Source organism: Pristis pectinata, chromosome 21 (genome assembly GCF_009764475.1).
Source record: "Pristis pectinata isolate sPriPec2 chromosome 21, sPriPec2.1.pri, whole genome shotgun sequence".
Classification (NCBI taxonomy): Eukaryota; Metazoa; Chordata; class Chondrichthyes; order Rhinopristiformes; family Pristidae; genus Pristis; species Pristis pectinata.
The window spans coordinates 30,414,262-30,433,037 of NC_067425.1; the positions used below are offsets into that span (position 1 = coordinate 30,414,262).

The 18,776-nt window shown below is 42.0% G+C and overlaps 1 protein-coding gene across 11 annotated transcripts in view; it reads left to right on the forward strand.

Annotated features, from left to right (window-relative positions):
• Positions 1–18,776, forward strand: part of gtf2ird1 (GTF2I repeat domain containing 1) — a 145,279-nt gene that overhangs the window by 117,130 nt on the left and 9,373 nt on the right. For 10 of the 11 annotated variants that reach the window (XM_052035730.1, XM_052035728.1, XM_052035729.1 and 7 more), the window contains 5 exons: positions 2,680–2,708; positions 8,775–8,822; positions 11,847–11,924; positions 13,168–13,360; positions 18,043–18,080. In XM_052035730.1, the coding sequence (XP_051891690.1) occupies positions 2,680–2,708; positions 8,775–8,822; positions 11,847–11,924; positions 13,168–13,360; positions 18,043–18,080 (386 nt within the window). Of the gene's footprint in view, positions 1–2,679; positions 2,709–8,774; positions 8,823–11,846; positions 11,925–13,167; positions 13,361–15,185; positions 15,395–18,042; positions 18,081–18,776 lie in introns of all 11 variants that reach the window. The other variant, XR_007957940.1, reaches the window with a different exon arrangement.

An 18,776-nucleotide genomic window follows, 5' to 3' on the forward strand; every position in this document is an offset into this window, starting at 1 on the left:
GAAAACTGAAGCATGGCCCGAGGAAAGACAGGACTGGGTGCCGAGTATTCTTGGTGCAAGGTGTTTGGAAAAGACGCTGGCTGGGTGGTGTCATCACTGATTGAAGAAGTGCTACAAGGAGCAGGTCCTTGAGAAGTCATTTATCACCATCACAAGATGTGCAACGTTCAGTAACAACCAGAGCTTTATGTGGTGGGGCAGCCACGAGAATAGCCATTGGCACCCACCACTACGTCACTCCAGCACATCCCAATGGATGCAGCAGTATTTTCAAGCACTGATAAGCTAAAGTTAAAAGGAAAATAGGATTGATCAATAGAATACAAGGATAGTTAACATGAGAGGAAATCTAAATATCTTCTGTAGGCATGTAAGCATGTAGTGAGAGGAGAGATCGGGCAAATTAAGGAACAAGTAGGTCTACGCATAGAGATGGGGGGCATAACTGGAATACTAAATCTGTATCGGTCTTTACTGTGGAAGAAGATGCTGCCAGGATCTCAGTAGAAAGGGAGGTGGTGGAGATACTGAATGAGGTGAAAGTTGTCAAGGAGGTACTGTAAAGACTGGTAGAGCTTAGAACATAAGAACATAAGAAATAGGAGCAGGAGGAGGCCATCTGGCCTGTCGAGCCTGCTCCGCCATTCAATAAAATCGTGGCTGAACTGGCCGTGGACTCAGATCCACCTGCCTGCCTTTTCCCCAGAACCCTGAATTCCCCTACTAAGCAAAAATCTGTCTAACGGTGTCTTAAATATAGTTAATGAGGTAGCCTCCACTGCTTCCCTGGGCAGAGAATTCCACAGATTCACTACTCTCTGGGAAAAGCAGCTTCCCCTCATCTCCATCCTAAATCTACTCCCCCGAATCTTCAGGCTATGTCTCCTAGTTCAAGACACATTGCAAGTCACATTCATGGATGCTCTGGGAAGTGTTGGTGGAGATTGGAGGAAGGTTCGCATCACCTTCCAATCCAGATACATGGGAGGTACCAGAGGACTGGAAAATGGGACATCCTGTTCAAATAAGTGTTAATGGATTTGCCAGGGAACTATAGACCATTTACTTTAATCTCAGTGGTGTGGAAGCTTTAGAAACAATAATTGGGGGAAAAAATGGAAAAGTTTGGGTTAGTAATGGAGAGGCTGCACAGATTTTTAAAGACAAATCTCGTCTGACCAATCTGATTGAATTTTTTGATAAAGCGACAGTCAGAGATGAGGAAGGGAAGGTGGTAGTTCTTCATCTACATTTTCAGTTGACTAACTAGAGAGAATGAGATGCAGGGATCAGTAACAGCATGAATGAGAAATTGCCTTAAAGACAAAAAAAAAAGCAGAAAGCCGTGGGAAATAGTTGCTTTCACAGAATGACTGACCCCACTGCTTTTGATATATTTTAGTCACTTGGATATGGGTGCGCAGAGTAGAATTTTGAAAGTTGCGCATGACACAAAACTTGGTGTGATAGACAGTTAAGAAGATAATAGTAAAGCGTTCAAGAGGATTTAAATAAGGGGACTAGGCAGACCAGTGGCAGATGAAATTTAATGCAGTGCAGAAAGTGTGGAGGTATCATACACTATATACAGTATATATCTGTGTGTATATACAGTGTGTGTGTATATATATATATATATATATATATATATATATATATATATATAGTTCTAAAAGGTATGCAGGAACAGAAGGTGCTGAGTCAATAAATGTTTAAAAGTGGCAGGGCATATAGAGGGAGCAGTTAGTAAAGCATGAAGGATCAGGGCATATAGAGGGAGCAGTTAGTAAAGCATGAAGGATCAGGGCATATAGAGGGAGCAGTTAGTAAAGCATGAAGGATCAAGAAATTCATAAAGATAAGCCCAGGGAGCAAAGCAGTGAGATTGTGCTGAACTTTACAAAACTCCTTAGTTCACAACTGGAGTATTGTGTTCAGATCTGGTGGCCGTACCTTAGGAAGGCTATGAAGATCCCAGGAAGAGTGCAGAAAAATTTGGTAAGATGAGGGATGAGGAATTTCAGCTATAAGGTTAGGTTGTCATAGCAGGGGTTGTTGTCCGTAAGAAAAATAGTAAAAAAGGTTTAATAGAGGAGTACAGGATCGTATTGAGCTTAAAGGACAAGGGAAGTTGTTCCTGTAAGTGAGCAGTTCAAGTTCCAGCGGGCACAGTTTCAACCTGATGGGTAAAAGTTGCAGCAAGAATCTGAGGGAAAACTTTAACCAGATGGGTATTGACCTGGAATGTACTCTGTCTGGTCACGACAGCAGAGTCAGTCAGGACTTTCATGGAAAAACTGGAAGTGTACTTGAGCAAAACTAACTTGCAGGACTAAGGGAAAAATTATGGGAACTAATGAGATTGCTGCATAAAGAGGAGAGGTAGACTTGATAGGCTGAATGTCCTTCTGTGCCACGAATGTTCTGTGATTCATCCTACTGCTGGTGCCTGGGTTCAAATCCAAGTTAAAAGATAATGCCATCCACTGTAGTGCATACCCCATAAACATATGAATTTCCAGTGATGCAAAAGCAAGGGCACAAAGATGTTACATATGCTATACTAATAACTGATTGATGTTTTCTGAATTTTGCTCCTTTAAAAAGCATTGAATGACACTTCATTCTGAAGAATATTTTGCAGTCTCTTTGAACTTCCATGTTTTTGTCATTTTATAGGCCTTTCCAAGGACTGATCCCCAAACCTGGTAAGAATATCTTCAATGCTCTGAAATCATTATTTACACATCATTTCCTTTGTATTTGAAATTTGGATGGTAATGGTAAGTTAACCCCCATCCCATCCCATCCCATCCCGCCCTGTAATGGGAAGGTTCCCTTGGTGTTCAGGGATAGAATCTTGCCAGGATCAGATATGCTGCCTACTCCCTCTTTCTATGACACACTTTCCAGCGACAAGCAAGGACTGTCCTAGAAATAATGGGGGTGGAACTGCAGTTTAAGAATTCCCAAAGTGTATTCCTGACACTGGAGGCTTCCCAATTGCAGCGCCAATCGGTTAGATTTATCATGTCTTTCTCATACAAAAAAGGAAACGAGAGCAGGTATCATACATGTTCTTCTCAATATCTCACAACATAAACCAGGGTGTGGACTGACTATGAACTCTTTTTTTGAGTGAGAAAAATCTTCAACTGTACAAGAAAGACAAACACTGGAGAAAACCAACCCATTCTCATTGGTGGTAATGTGGACTTTGCTCCTCTGTACAGCTGGAGATCATGCCTCACTAGTGCCCTCCCTTACCTCTGGTCACTGGCAGTATTACTGGGCTATGCCCTGTAATACTGAGTGGAAAGGTCACTGATGCAATGACCAGCCAATGCTGAACAAGGTGGAGAGATCTCAGGTCACTGGCGGTATTATTGGGCCAGGCTCCACTGCGTAGCTGGAGACCTCCGATCCCAGGTGTATCTATGGGCTGGGCACCACTTGACTAAGTAGTTGATTACTACCACTCTCGTTTAAGAGGCATTTAAGAGACTCTTGGATAGACACATGAATGATAGAAAGATAGGGGGCTATGTGGGAGGGAAGGATTAGATAGATCTTAGAGCAGGATAAAATGTCGGCACAACATTGTGGGCCGAAGGGCCTGTACTGTGCTGTAGTGTTCTATGCTCAATAAGTTCTATTCACAACAGTTTGAGCTGTTTTTATAATTCCATGAGTCTTACCAGAGAGATCTGCCTGCCCAGGGAGGGTATCAGAAATTTATGGATAGATCAATCACTCATTCACCTCTCACATACAGGGAGGTCTAATTGTCTTAAAGGTTGTACAACTAACATTGTGGAACATCCTTGTTTCTTCTGCTGCCATTGATCAGCCCCAGTATGAGCACCTCATGCTCCCTCTGCTACTTATTAATTTTTAAAGTCAGATTCAGAATCAGGTTTATTATCACTAGCATATGTCGTGAAATTTGTTGTTTTGCAGCAGCAGTACAGTGCAAGATATAAAAATTACTATAAGTTATAAGTAAATAAATAGTGCAAAGGAGGAATAGCGAGGGAGTATTCATGGACTGTTCAGAAATCTGATGGCGGAGGGGAAGAAGCTGTTCCTAAATCATTGAGTATGGGTCTTCAGGCCCCTGTACCCTTCCCTGATGGTAGTAATGAGAAGAGGGCATGTCCCGGATGGTGAGGGTCCTTGGTGATGGATGCCTCCTTCTTGAGGCACCGCCTCTTGAAGATGTCCTCAATGGTGGGGAGGGTTGTGCCTGTGATGGAGCTGGCTGAGTCTACAACCCTCTGCAGCCTCTTTCGATCCTGTGCATTGGAGCCTCCATACCAGGCTGTGATGCAACCAGTCAGAATGCTCTCCACCATACATCTATCGAAATTTGCAAGTGTCTTTGGTGATATATCAAATCTCCTCAAACTCCTAATGAAGTAGAGCTACTGGCGTGCCTTCGTGATTGCATCAATGTGTTGGGCCCAGGCTAGATCCTCTGAGGTGTTGACACCCAGGAACTTGAAGCTGCTCACCCTTTCCACCGCTGACCCCTCAATGAAGACTTCTCCTTCCTGAAGTCTACAATTGGTTCCTTGGTCTTGCTGACATTGAGTGCGAGGTTGTTGTTGCGACACCACTCAACCAGCCGATCTATCTCACTCCTGTACGCCTCCTCATCGCCATCTGAGATTCTGCCAACAACAGTGGCGCCATAGGCGAATTTATAGATGGTGTTTGAGCTGTGCCGAGCCACAGAGTCATGAGTGTAGAAAGAGTAGAGCAGTGGGCTAAGTATGCATCATTGAGGTGTGCCTGGGTTGATTGTAAGTGAGGAGGAGATGTTATCACTGACTCACACGGACTGTGGTCTCCCGATAAGGAAGTCGAGGATCCAGTTGCAGAGGGAGGTACAGAGGCCTTTGTTTTGAAGCTTGTTGATTAGTACTGAGGGGATAATGGTGTTGAAGGCCGAGCTGTAATCGATAAACAGCAGCCTGATGTATGGAAGACAAGTGCAGAAAGTAGAGACATCCTGTCACCATGGCTTGCGCACTCAGCTGCTGTACGCAGGAATGGAACCTCCATACTACAAATTCCAGGTATTCATCATCAAAACCAATGCAGTTGCAAGAAGCTTCCTTGTCTCATCCAACATTGGGTCCCCTGGGTTGAGCCTCTTAGTTTATACTTAACTTCTGTCAGAAGTACTTTGATGCAAGAATGGAGACTTTGAGCTCCAACCTCATGATAAATAATTTATCATTTTGGAGAACTCGCTTGTACAGAGCTTGGAGAGAAACTATCTCCCTGTTGTTCACAGATCTGTTCCCACACAGACATCCTGTTATGGGGTGTGGGAGTTCCCACCAACTGGAATGGCATTGTGAAGGAGACATCTCAGTAAGATGCCTCACCCACAATAAATTGTGACCCTGCCCTAAGAAATGCAGGGAAGGTTCAAAACAGAGAATTACTGCCTCATTACCTGAGATGTCTCTCGTTACTGGTATCTGGTCTGGCACACAGTGATACTGGGTCATTTCTGCCCTTAGAAGTAGTGAGACACCTCAGACCCCATTCCCATTGGGGAAATATTCAAAGCAGAACGTAGTTAAGAAAAAGATGATATGCAGGATATATCCTCCTAGAAGAGGTTAGCACACTGAATGTGTGTAAACACACACACCTGACATATCATTTGAAACATGGGATGTTTACTGAAAGCAGCTGCTGTATTTGTGGGAAGCAACATAACACTGTGGACAATGACACTCCCATGCATGTGACCAGGCAATGTGGTGTGCAAGCAAGGATTTTGGTTCAGATCTTAAAGCAACTGTTGATGGAAGCATTTCCACTCTCGCCAAGTGGTTGTTGATTGGGTAGGAATGCTATCTGTCTTTTGAGCAGAGATCTATCACAGAACTATGTTGTATTAGGAAATAGAAGACTTAAGTAGTCCATGCATAGTAGCAACAACTTTAGATTGGACATCTGTCATAGATTTGCTGTAACTTGGAAGAAGTCTGTGGAATCACAGTTTAAAGGTTATCTTGATGGTTACTGACACACCTGTGATGAGCGTGATGTGGTTTGTTGGTGTAGCCATTGCACTGCTCCCAGTTCTTTGGCAATTTATTTGACAATTTATTGTCACCACATAGAAGTGTCATACACCATGTTCAGGAACAAGGTGTATAGGCAAGCACAGCATAAGGGCAAATGAGAACTGCACAGAAAGTATATCCACTGGCAGGAATGTTAATAACCCGAGAAAATTATTTTAAGGTAATTGGCAAAGTAGTAGAAAGGGCGGTGAGAATGTCTGGTGCAGCAGTGTGGTGTGATCTAGAATACACTGCCTGAAAGATGGTGGAAGCAGATTCAATGTCAGCTGTAGATTGGAAATTGGATTTCCCAAAGAATGGGGAAAAGTGGGGTCATTAGATAACCTCGTTATGGCCTTGCACCTTATTGTCTGCCTGCACTGACTGTAACTGTAACACCTTATTCTACATTCTGTTATTGTTTTCCCTTGTACTACCTCAATGCACTGTTGTAATTAAATGATCTGTATGGATGGCATGTAAAATGAAGTTTTTCACTGTACCTCAGTACATGTGATAATAATAAACCAATTTACCTATTCGAAGAATCTGGACAGTCATGGCAAATTGAATGACTTTCCGTTATAATCTTATGGTTGTAAGAAGTGGATGTTGAAGTTTCTATCCATGGCAATATTGGGAAGGGTATCACTACATTTCTAAGGCCACACACACTGTCCCAGCATCATCCAAGTTCAGCCACGTTGTGTCTTCTTACTGTTGACCTACAGGACTTGTATCGACATGTCATCGTAGTGATTCATAGCTCAGTCCACACTTGGTTGTATTTAATATCCTGTATTAGATTCAATTAATTGAATTAATATTTCAAGTAAGAATCAGAGGACTATCTTTGACGTGCTCTAATTCCTGCAGAGTTAGTGTGGGAATCCTGTTGAAGTTGATGTGCAGTGTGTATGTCACTTCCATAGGACACTCATTTTGTCTACGAATCTAATCATCTGCTTATTTGATCGTGAGCCACCTTGGATTCCCACTGCGTGGCTTCACTTGCAACCTTTTCTGTTTTTTTATGAGAATTGTTAAAAGCCATTTATCTTCTAGCACCACCCCTTCCCTGTGAAGACTGCTATTATCAGACTCCTACCCTTTCAAGAACTTCCTCCTTATGATAAGACCAATGTCATTTTTTTTAACTACAGGAAATAGATACAGACCACTGCCTGTACCCTTAATTAACCTTAGGAGCTGCCACCTCAGGCAGTCAGGAAGTGGAGAAGCTTTCCTCGCACTTCTTTTCCGAAGTTGTCTTCCTGTCCATTGGCTGCATTATTACAAAGACCACCTTTGGCCGCTATTCCCCCTCTTACCTTTTCCAAAACTTTGCCATTCCTGAAGTCTTTGTCCAAGTCTTCGACATGACTTTTCCAGATAGTCCCCCAGCTACCCACCTAACTCATTTAAGCCACCACAGTGTGTGGCTATTTACATAGGTCAACTCTTCGAAATTTAACCAATAGGTATTCATCTATTTCTCTAACTTGCAGTAACCCCACCCCCTCTTTTTCTCCCCCCACTCCCCCAACTCCTTTGTCTTCCCTTATTCCTGTGGTTCCCTTCCCCCACCTTGATGACCTGCCCATCTCCTCTCCTCCCCTCCCCCATCCTTTATTCCATGGTCCACTGCTCTCTCCCAGCGGATTCCTTCTGCTTCAGCCCTCTGCCTCTTCTACCTGTCACCTCTCAGCTTATTACATCTTCTCCCCCTCCCACCTACCTTCCCCCCCTCACCTGAACTCACCTATCCCCTGCCTGCGTGTACTCCTCCCCCTCCCCCCAACCTTCTGCCCTCTTCCTTTCCAGCCCCGATGAAGGGTCTCGGCCCGAGACATTGACTGTTCATATCCCTCCATGGATGCTGCCTTACCTGCTGAGTTCCTCCAGCACTTTTTGTGTGTTGCTCCAGATTCCAGCATCTGCAGAATTATTTGTGTTTCAGTTAGTTAAAGTCTTTACTGTTCAGTATGTTGATAAAAATGTGTACAATGGAATTCAATTGTTTGTGTCACTGAGGTAATCAAATCCCACAAGTCTTCCACAGGTTCTGAAACATTTTAGTACCTGGAGTGAGTTCTCAGCTGCAAATCCTCCTGTTGTGTGAAACTATGTTTAACCCTAGTGTGGGAACGTTCTCTGGAGTAGAGTTTGTCCCCTTGGTACTATTTCCATTTTGAACTATGTTTTATCTCAATCTACTCCCTGATATAGTGACTACATTCTGAGGCAGCGTACATCAAAGACCAGTGTTGTTTCGACATCAACCAGAGTAGGATATTTCTCACATCACTGAAAGCTCGTATCTTAAATTATTCAACTTGCTTACCTTAATTGGGTGAGTAGAATCCTTACAGGGAGCATTGCCTTACAGGAAGATATAGTGCCTCAGGGAAGACGAACTTCAAAAACCGACTTAAATTCATCAGGTGATACTAACTTGGATTGACCAAAGGACCATCTAATCAGCTCCACTTCGAAGATGATTAACTATCATCTGGGAGTGAAATATTCAGTTGAGGAAGATGCTCTCAGTTTATATTGACATGAAGGTTTAGTAAAAGGATAGATTCCCTTTAGTCAAAAGATAAACAATAAAGATCATAGTTTAATTTTTTGTAATAACAGGATTCTGTGCCTAACTTTCTCTCTGTTCTCTCCACATTCTAGCACCCAGGCGAATAACATCACTGGAGAAAGCATATGCTGCTTTACAGGGTAAGTTTTCTACTCACCTTACTGTGCCCTGAACAATCACAAGTGCAGCTCACAACATACATGAAAGCATTTTGTTAGTTCCTGTTAATTGCCTATATTGATGATGCATGTGTCTCTCCATATGAAATGAGGATTACACTTTCTGATACAGATGTAAACAAGTTGCCACCATGTGTGACAAACAGTCAATAAATAGTCAATAATGGTTGACTGAGGTGTCTCTAATAGCTTGTCACATTCAGAATTAGTTCAGCCAGTTAAGTAGATAATGTCTACATTTAAGGAAAGCTCATGGTAAATTGGAATCGGAAAACAGGGGTTGGGAGCTCGGGGGAATCTCTGAGCCATTTAGAAATTAACCTATAGTGAGGTGGTTTAATTTTTCACTCTGACACAATTGCTGTCATTTTCTGCACAGACCCGGTAGTTTATTTATGTAACTTGGGACTCTGAATCAGAGGCAATAGAAATAAAATCTACTTCCCTTCACATTCCATTCCACTTGAGTGTTGGCTTGGAGCTTGATGGTGTTTGAGAAATCAAATATGTGGACAGGGTACTTTCCAAATGAAATTCCTCCATCACCATGTGCTCAAGTTGCCTAGAAGTTGGAATAACACAGTTTTTTTCACTTGGAGTAAAACACTTTTTTTGACCATTTCTTGGTTGAATCACAGTAATCAGGAAATCCGACCTGTCGTCAGATGCCCTTGTGACCCCAACGTGACGTCTAAATCAGAGATGCAAGTGATGACGTCATTCCCTATAAAATGTTCCCTTCAGAGCATTGTAAGGGAACTTCGAGTAGTTCTATCTACGTGTGTGAATATACTGTGATCCTGTTGGACAGGAGAGTCTTCTGCTTTGGAACAATGTAAAATTGACTGGGATACTCAGTATGTAGCAGGAGCTTGAAGCCCCAGTATACATGTAGATTAAATATACCGCCTTGCAAATAATCCACCATCTCATATGATGTGTGTAAACTGCGTCTTAGGGCTTTGGTGAAGACATTACCGATCGGCAATAAAAGTGGGATAACAGGTGACTTTTCTTCAGGCTTTTTGGTAGACATAGAAGATCCATGCTTGACAAGTGAATTTGTGACACCAAAACTGACTTTTTGCTATGTATTTCCCTGCAACCGCTCACATGTAATTTCACTTATCTAAGGCCTCTGCATGTAAACCACATTGGTGTTGATTTATCATTGAACTATTGGCTGCCCTGACTGGCTATTTCAGGAGCCTTGGCATCAATGAACTAATTCAAACAATTTAGCACGTATTTTGAACAAATTGATCTGTTCTTTAAAGCACAATTACATATTGATAGAGGTGATCAACAATACGTGGCCATCAACATGCACAAGGGGTTCCACTCACTTATGAAGTACCAGATGGAGGAAAGTCATAGCCCAAGATTTTCCAGCCCAAAATGAATAAAAATCTTGCAAGAAGTGGATTAGTGCTTGCATGCCAATGTGATCAGTTGATTGCCATACGCACAGAAGAAAATCTAATCTTGGAGGATGTATTCAGAAAATGACGTGAACATAGTGTGAAGTTGATACAAAGCATATTGATATTGTTTTATTATTATAACATGTACCAATTTACAGTGAAAAGTTTTTATTTGTGTGCCATCCAGTGCACTGGGATCTCGGACATGCTGTGCTGATGAGGCCAGGGTCCTGATGATCACTAATGCAACCAAAACCGTCGCCAGTGAGTCTGACCGCTGATTAACTAAGAGCGCTACAGAATTCACCAGAGATGAGTTCAAAACAGAAAGCATAACTTGAGGATAGGTGAGGGTCATAGAGTAGTACAGCACAGAAATATTCCTTCATCACAGCATGTCCATGCCAACCTTGTGGCGCATCCACACTAATGCCATTTGCCCACACTGTGTCAGTACCCTTCTATGCCTTGCCTATTTAAGTGCCTGTCTAAGCATCTCTTAAACAAAGTGATCGTATCTGATTCCATCTCCTCCTCTGGCAGTGAGTTCCAGATATCAATCACACTCTGTGTGTAAGAAAAATTCTTTCCCCTCGGATCCCCTATGAAACTCCTTCCTCACACCTTAAACCTATGCCCTTTTTGTTTTTGATACCCCTGTAAAGGGAAGAAGATTCTGATTATCTTTCTTATTTATGCCTCTTATGATTTTGTATATCTCTAAGGAAAACAATCCCAGCCTATCCAATCTCTCCTTATAACTAATAAGTCTAGGCAACAGCTTGATGAATCTCTTCTGCACTTTCACATCCTTCCTATAGTGTGGCCAGAACTACACACAATACTCCAAGTACAGTCTAACCATTGTTTTGTAAAGTTGCAACATAATGTTCTAACTTTTACAATCTATGCCTACGAAGCCTAGTGTGCAACATGCCCTTGTCACCAGCCTATCTACCTCTGTTGCTGTTTTCAGGGAACTGTAGACTTGAGCCCCAAGTTTGCTCTGCTCATCGACAGAGGTTTCCAAGTTGTTCCTTTGAGCCAGATGTTCACAGGTAGCCTGACATCATGTACAGTTAAACATCCCTTGACGTTACAACACATGAGAACTGAACAGGCGTTTCTAATTTTGTGATAGATTTACATGTGTAAATCCGACCTTGACTCAGGTGTAACAGTGTAAGTAAAAAAATGTGTTCAAGACCCAGTTCAGTCAAGGTTTTTACTGAAACTTCCAGCTATTAAATTATTATGCTTTGACTATTAGCCTGGCCCTATCTCTGTGTACTTGAGGATTTACGGCTGTGTATAACCTGTGACAGGCTGTAGTGTCTCCACTGAGTAACTGTTAGTGTACGATACCATAAACTGTCAGCAGTGTGTAAATACCATGAAGGGTTAACTGTTATGCAAGTAAGCTGTGTGATCATTGGTGAGGGATGTTGGGGTTGTTAACGGTTGGAACTACTGCCATGTCGTAGGTTACACCGTTTTATTCTGCTGATGCTACTCTTGTATTTGATTGTCGTAATATTTTTCATCAATTTTTATAAATTAGAGGATGAAGAGGCAAACCGACTTGGAGAGAAAGTGATCCTCAGGGAGCAAGTGAAGGAATTATTCAATGAAAAATACGGTATATTTAACTTAATGAGCCAATCTTTGCTCAGTCTTGCTTTCAAATTTGTGTTACAATATTTATAATTAAATAATCTTCAAAAGTAATTAATTTTGTTTTTGAATTCTGCTGTCTTGTAATTTTTGCTGAACCAATAAACCTTCACGATGATCTCCTCCCTCTTCACCCTGTGAATCTGTAACATCTATAGCCGCGTAACTGTGTAAATGCACACATTTAGCTCTGAGCTGAACTCTGATTACACTATTCTTATTTAAGAATGCACTGGTCTCAAACACCCATTCATGAGTTCCCTCTACCATACAGAAAAAGGATGTGAATGTTGGTGGTCAAATGCAATATTCAAGATTAATGAAGGTATCAGAGGCCTATTGGTACATAGAAACACTTGATCTCACCATCTCAGATCAGATCAGATAAGATATCTTTATTAGTCACATGTACATCTAAACACAGTGAGATGCATCTTTGTGTAGAGTGTTCTGAGGGCAGCCCGCAAGTGTCGCCAAGCTTCTGGCGCCAACATAGCATGCCCACAACTTCCTAACCTGTACATCTTTGGAATGTGGGAGGAAACCAGAGCATCCGGAGGAAACCCACGCAGACACGGGGAGAACATACAAACTCCTTACAGACAGCAGCTGGAATTGAACCTGGGTCACTGGCGCTGTAAAGTGTTATGCTAACCACTATGCTACCGTGCCTAGGAAGGCTTCTGGAGACCAAGGAATAACAGGAGCGGAAAACTTCACCCAGGGCCCAAGCAGTTTGAACAGTGAATGCCTTAGATAGAACATAGAACAGTACAGCAGGGGAACAGGCCCTTCAGCCCACAATGTCTGTGCTGGCCATGATGCCAAGTTAAAGTAATCCCATCCGCCGGCACATGATACATATCCCTACATTTGCTGCATGTTCGTATGTCTGTCTAAATGCCTCTTAAATGTCACTATTATATCTGCTTTCACCACTCTGTGTAAAAGAAAGAGAAACTTGCCTCAAACATCTCCTTTAAACTTTCCCCTTATCACCTTAAACCTACGGCCTCTCGTATTTGACATTTCCAACCTGGGAAAAAGACTGTTATCTACCCTGTCTGTGTCTCTCATCATTTTATAGACTTTATCAGATCTCCCCTCAGCCTCTGATACTCCAGAGAAAACAATCCAAGTTTGACCATATATAGTGAATACTCTCTAAAGCCCTTTGTGGTTTATAGCCGTGATATTTTACCTTACAGGAGAAGCTCTGGGACTGAATCGACCAGTTTTGGTGCCATACAAATTGATCCGAGATAATCCAGAGGCCATTGAAGTGACGGGACTACCAGACGATATCCTCTTCAGGAACCCAACTACCTACGATCTTAACAGGCTGGAGAAAATCCTGAAAGTCAGAGATCGAATTAGGATGATTATTAAAAGCCAGTTACAGTAAGTGTGAACATCTGCTACCATCAGTCCACTTCACTTATTCAACCCGTGTGGAAATGGATTAGAACTGAGTCACTGATGTGGACTTTCCCTGTTTCATGTTCACCACAATGAATAAATTTTGATTGGAGAAAAAACACGGGTTCACTGACTGCTAATATCTCCCCACATCTAAATTGCAGGCTTTGCTGTGAGCTGTATAAAATAATAGCTAATTCATTGTGAGTGACTAACAATGTGGATATCCTCAGAAAGTAGGTATCCAATGGTTGCTTTGGATTATATCATTTTATTGAGATTCATTTCCACATGTATGTTGTCAAATTGTGCCTTTAGAAATCTGAATTATATAACCATTACGTTGTGTGGTTTGAATTAATTGGATTCCTAAGGACAAGATATGGAAAAGTTTGAATGAATTAAAGACTCACTTTGAGTTTTCCAATTGCGGTAGTCATTTTAACGTGGTGCATTGTCAAGAAAGCAAAGCCCTTTCTCCCCACTGGTAGGAGAATGAGTCACCAAAAGACACAGATTTTCAATCGTTAGGAAAATAAAGGGAAAGATGAGGATGCATTTTTTTTTCCAACTGGGTAATTTTGATCTGTCATGCACCATCTCAAAAGGCAGTGGTAGCAGCTCAAAAGGGAATTGGGTATATATTTGAAAAGAAATAAGTTACAGAGCTGTAGTGATAGTGTAAAAGAGTGAAACTATTGGGAAAGCTCTTTCAAAGAACCATTGCAGTCACAATGACCCTAATGGTCCCCTCCACCATTGTTTGATTTTAACTGAGCTTAGTTTGTCGATATCCAGCACTCTGTCACTGAGCACTGATAAAACTTGTTATTCCCATACAGTGATGTTTCTTATAAAGGGCATTTGGTCCACTATGTCCCTGGTTATTTTATGTTCATATTGTTTGTTAGCATGCTCTCAGTATCTTTCTTAACCAGTATATCGACGTTTAATATTCACTATTTCAAGACTGTGTAGAACTAGCCTGTACTTAACTGCAGGAAAAACTCAGCAGGTCAGGCAGCATCTGTGGAGGCAAAAGGATGGTTGACGTTTCAGGTTGAGACCTTGAATTAAGGCAGTAAAGTTATGTCCACCAGTCCGATGTATCAATACAAAGATTAATTTTTTAAAAATAAGACACTAGAATTTTTTCATTTTTTTAAAATGAAAATCTCTTTTAAACAGATGAAGGACCTGATGCAGGGCCTTGACCCAAAACGTCAACCATCCCTTTGCCTCCACAGATGCTGCCTGACCCACTGAGTTCCTCCAGGAATTTATTTTTAGCCTGGACCTAATCTGTCAGAAAACTGTTGACAGGAAGAATAGTTGCTAACCCTCATACAACGTTACAGAAATAGCTCACATGAAAGTGCAGCTTTTGGATTATAAGTTTGTTTGTGGGAACTCTGTTGAAAGAGGAAATGATTCTGTGAAGTCTAGCTGTCTGGTTGATAGATTCTACATTAAAAACATGGTCACTTGTACTTGGGGAGGAGGCAGCTGCTCAATTACTTGTAAGATATCGTAATAATGTTAGCACAATCTAATAAAAACATTATTTCATTCCCTTGCTGTTTTACTTGGGTAAGAAGGTAGAGAGGCAGTAGATTTTTGTTGGGGGGAGCAGGCATAGAGGGGGACAAAGACATTTTTCTCGAATTAAGTCAGTGAACTAAAGTTACGTCCAGTGGTCCAGTTCAAACTTTAAATATTTTAAAAATAAAACACTAGTTTTTACTTCATTTTTTAAAAAATGTAGTTCGTTGTCTTGCTAAATAATAGATAATGGTTGATGTTTCAGCTGGCTGCTATTCTCCACCACCACCACCACCCCCCCACGCCGACTTCCCTAGTCGAAGAGTTGAAGTCAGCACACGTGCAAAGCAGTAAATCGGCTGCCAAGCACAAGTTAAAGGTCACAGAACAACAGCTTGTGTTTAAGTAATATTGTTAACATCAAACTTGAAGCAAGAGCCAGAAAAGCAGTTGAGCAAAAGCTTGGTCGGAGAGGTAGGTTTGAAGGAATGTCTGAAAGGAGCGAGAGTTGGAGAGGGAATGCAGGAGTTTTGGCACTGGATGGCTGATAGCCACCTGGCCAGCGGCAAGGTGAAGGAAGTGGGGAATGCACCAGGTTCCCCGGAGGGACCTGCAGGAATTCCTTCAAGCCCACGTGGAAGCAAAAATTATTCCACCAAATTCCCTGAGAACTTTCTGGTTTTACATGCTGGCAGTTTGGCCTAGAGAGAGAGAGGGCTCTGCATGTCTGGAGTTAAAACTGCATTCAAGGCTCAATGACATCTGCAATCCTTTCTCTCCTACTCCTCTGTCTCTCCCCCCCCCCCACCCCCGCTCGTCTCTTTACCCTTTCCTCCCCTTCCCCTCCCCCCCCCCAACCCTGTCCCCATCTGCTCATTTATGGGGAATGACCCAAATATCTCCTAAAGATAGCAAATTAAAATTGCATCCAAGCTGTTAGATTGCACCGGGTAAATTGCCATCTTAATTTTAATTTCTCACTGTTTTTGGCAAGAGGACAATGTTAAAATCAAGTCTCTAGAGAGCTTGTACAAAATGATAATTACTTAAATGAACTATCAACCAGTTTTCCAGAATACAAGAACAAAATAGTGCAGATGCTGGATCCCTGAAATCAAAACCAACAGGTATTGGAAATTCTCAGCAGATCGGGGAGCTTACCAGATGTGGAGAGAGAAATAGTTTTAATGCTTCAGGTCGATAAGCTTCATCACAAGCGAAGAAAGTTAGAAATAAAGCTATTTTTAAGATGGAGAAAAGGGAGAGAGGAGAGAACATGAGGTCAATGGCGGAGTGTAAGGCAGCAAAGATTAAAAGACAAAAGACCTGATTGTACATCTATCCCCATATGGTCATTTCTTTCTACAACAGTGAACTGAAATCCCTTCAGTTTTGTGCAGGATTGATTTGCTGGATTTCGTTTGTTGCTGGATTTAGTAAAAAATCTGCCCATTCCATGTTTATTCTGTGCCTGGTGACTTAACAATCAAGGTAAGAAGTAAAATAAATAACAATCTTCAAAGCAGGAGGGTGGATAACTGTGTTAAGATAACATAGGATCACAGACATTACACAGCATAGAAATAGCCTTTAGCAGAGCAATGAATTTGCAGAGCAATGAATTTGTCCAACTTGGTTTAGTGATAGGACAATTAATTTTATTCAATATTGATTTTATAGATGTAACCAAGTTGCGTGATCAACTGTGTGCTTTGAGCTTTTATATTAGGTGCAAATATTAAAATGAAATTCCAGTTTCTTTTTAAAAGTCACTCATACTCTTCTTTTAGCCAGCTACTTATGACAGAGGACTCACTGTAGATTTGACTACATATATATATTGAGCTGTAAGTTAAGTGCAGTACCGAGAATCCACTGTATTGTTCAAGGTTTTGCATCTTACTTAAATAGCTGGATATAAAAATTCCCGGAGCAAAATTTGAATTTTATTGGGAATTTCTATGGCATTCTGGCCTACATTTATCTATCAACCAAGGCTCTACAAAAATAGATACATTTGACTATTATGGGGCCTAGCAGCAACATTTAGTATCATAATGTGACTTCCAGTAGATGGGAGCAGTCTTCCTGGATTGCTGCTTTTTGAAGTCAAACTCTATTTTATGCCCATTTATGCAGAGCACCAGTTTCAACCGTTCAAATGCTAATACAGAATCTTGAAGCTGGTACTGAAAGTTATGAACGTAAGTAGACAGTAATTCACATGGAGCAACACACAAAGTGCTGGAGGAACTCAGTGGGTCAGGCAGCATCCGAGGAGGGAAATGGGCAGTTGACGTTTTAGATTGAGACCCCCTCATCCGGACTTGATGAAGAGTCTAGATGAAGGGTTTTGACCCAAAACGTCGATTGTCCATTTCCTGCCACAGGTGCTGCCTGACCCGCAGAGTTCCTCCAGCACTTCGTGCATTGCTCCAGGTTCCAGCAGCTCTCTTGTGTCTCCAGTAATTCACATGGTGCCCGAGGAGAAACGCATTGCAACATTGAGCTGAGTCATGGTGACTGTCCAAAGGGATTCCTACACAAGTGAGTCCCAGACTTGCAGAGCGGCTGTGAGACCAGGTCTGAGTTACAGATGCCACTACAGCTGTCACTGCACTCCACAGAGTCTGAGAATGGAACCCAGTCCTGTTGGGATTCTTCTGCATCACACTGGGAAATCTACCTCTGCAATCCTATGCCAGATCAGGCCTGGTGTAGGATTGAAGACCGCATAAATTTCATTGGGATTTCCTCAGCCTTGAAGCAGATGCTTCATTTTTATTTTTGTTTGATGGTTTTGTGTGTAACTGTTTGAAATTTATCTGATTTATTTATCATTGCAAGACTTAAAAAAATGAAATACCTAATTTTAAGTCTTTGTGCTGAGGCCTTGTTACATTTTCCCAACGCTGAGGTGCAGAGGGTCAGGGAGATGAAACGTTGCTTCTCATGTAGCGCGGGTAAGCCAGTGAGAACTGTGGACAGTCAGCCTGGTTCAGGAAGGTTCACCCCAGTAATTAGAGGAGGAGACTGTTCTAGGTTTGGTAGACTTGGCTGTCAAGTCGTGAATGACTTTATTCATTGATAACTGACATGCTTTTATTTTTGATCCTGTACAGGCCTTTTGCAGAAATTTGTAACGAAGCGTCTAAATCAGGTGAGATATTTGTATTTTTCCTGTTGCTTCAGAGAAGAGTGTTGCGTGGGATCATCTACAATAATGTACCCACGAGGTGATTCCCTTCCAGTGCGACTAAACCAAATGGACAGGTGTTGCCAGCTTCAGTCAGTGCTCAATGCCAATCTCAGTGAGGGTGGCAGACTGATCCAGACATTGCAATCCTGATCCTAATCATTGTTTAAAGATTCCTGCAGGAGTGTTGGGTCTACATGGCAGGCATATCAGGGTGAGCAAGTTGTATCAGTGACTGCCCTGTTGGCTCAGTAAGCTCATCCATTGAGTAGCTAAACCAAAATAAGATGGAAGTTCTCAGGATTGCAGATCTCCATTGGAGTCAAGAAGCAACAGGCAAGATCATATGAAAAGTTTGCTGTTACATAAGCAGTCTCTCAGTGTAAAGGAAGATGCTTTTTCACTCCTGTTCCGAAGCAGCTGACGAGTCCAATATGGGGCCTGCAGACTCTGCCGTGGGAGGGGCAGGAAGTGCATGGGTAGTTTGGGAGGTGGTGTGCTCCTTTCCACAATTCCACTGGGCTTCTGCTTACCCCCAGTGAAAGTCAAATGCTCCTCCTCCATTTTGGGCCAGGGATTCCCACAAGTTGGTAGGAATGCTGCATTTTGTTTTGAGAGTGTTCTTGTATTGTCTTCTCTGTTCCACTGGTAATCTCTTGC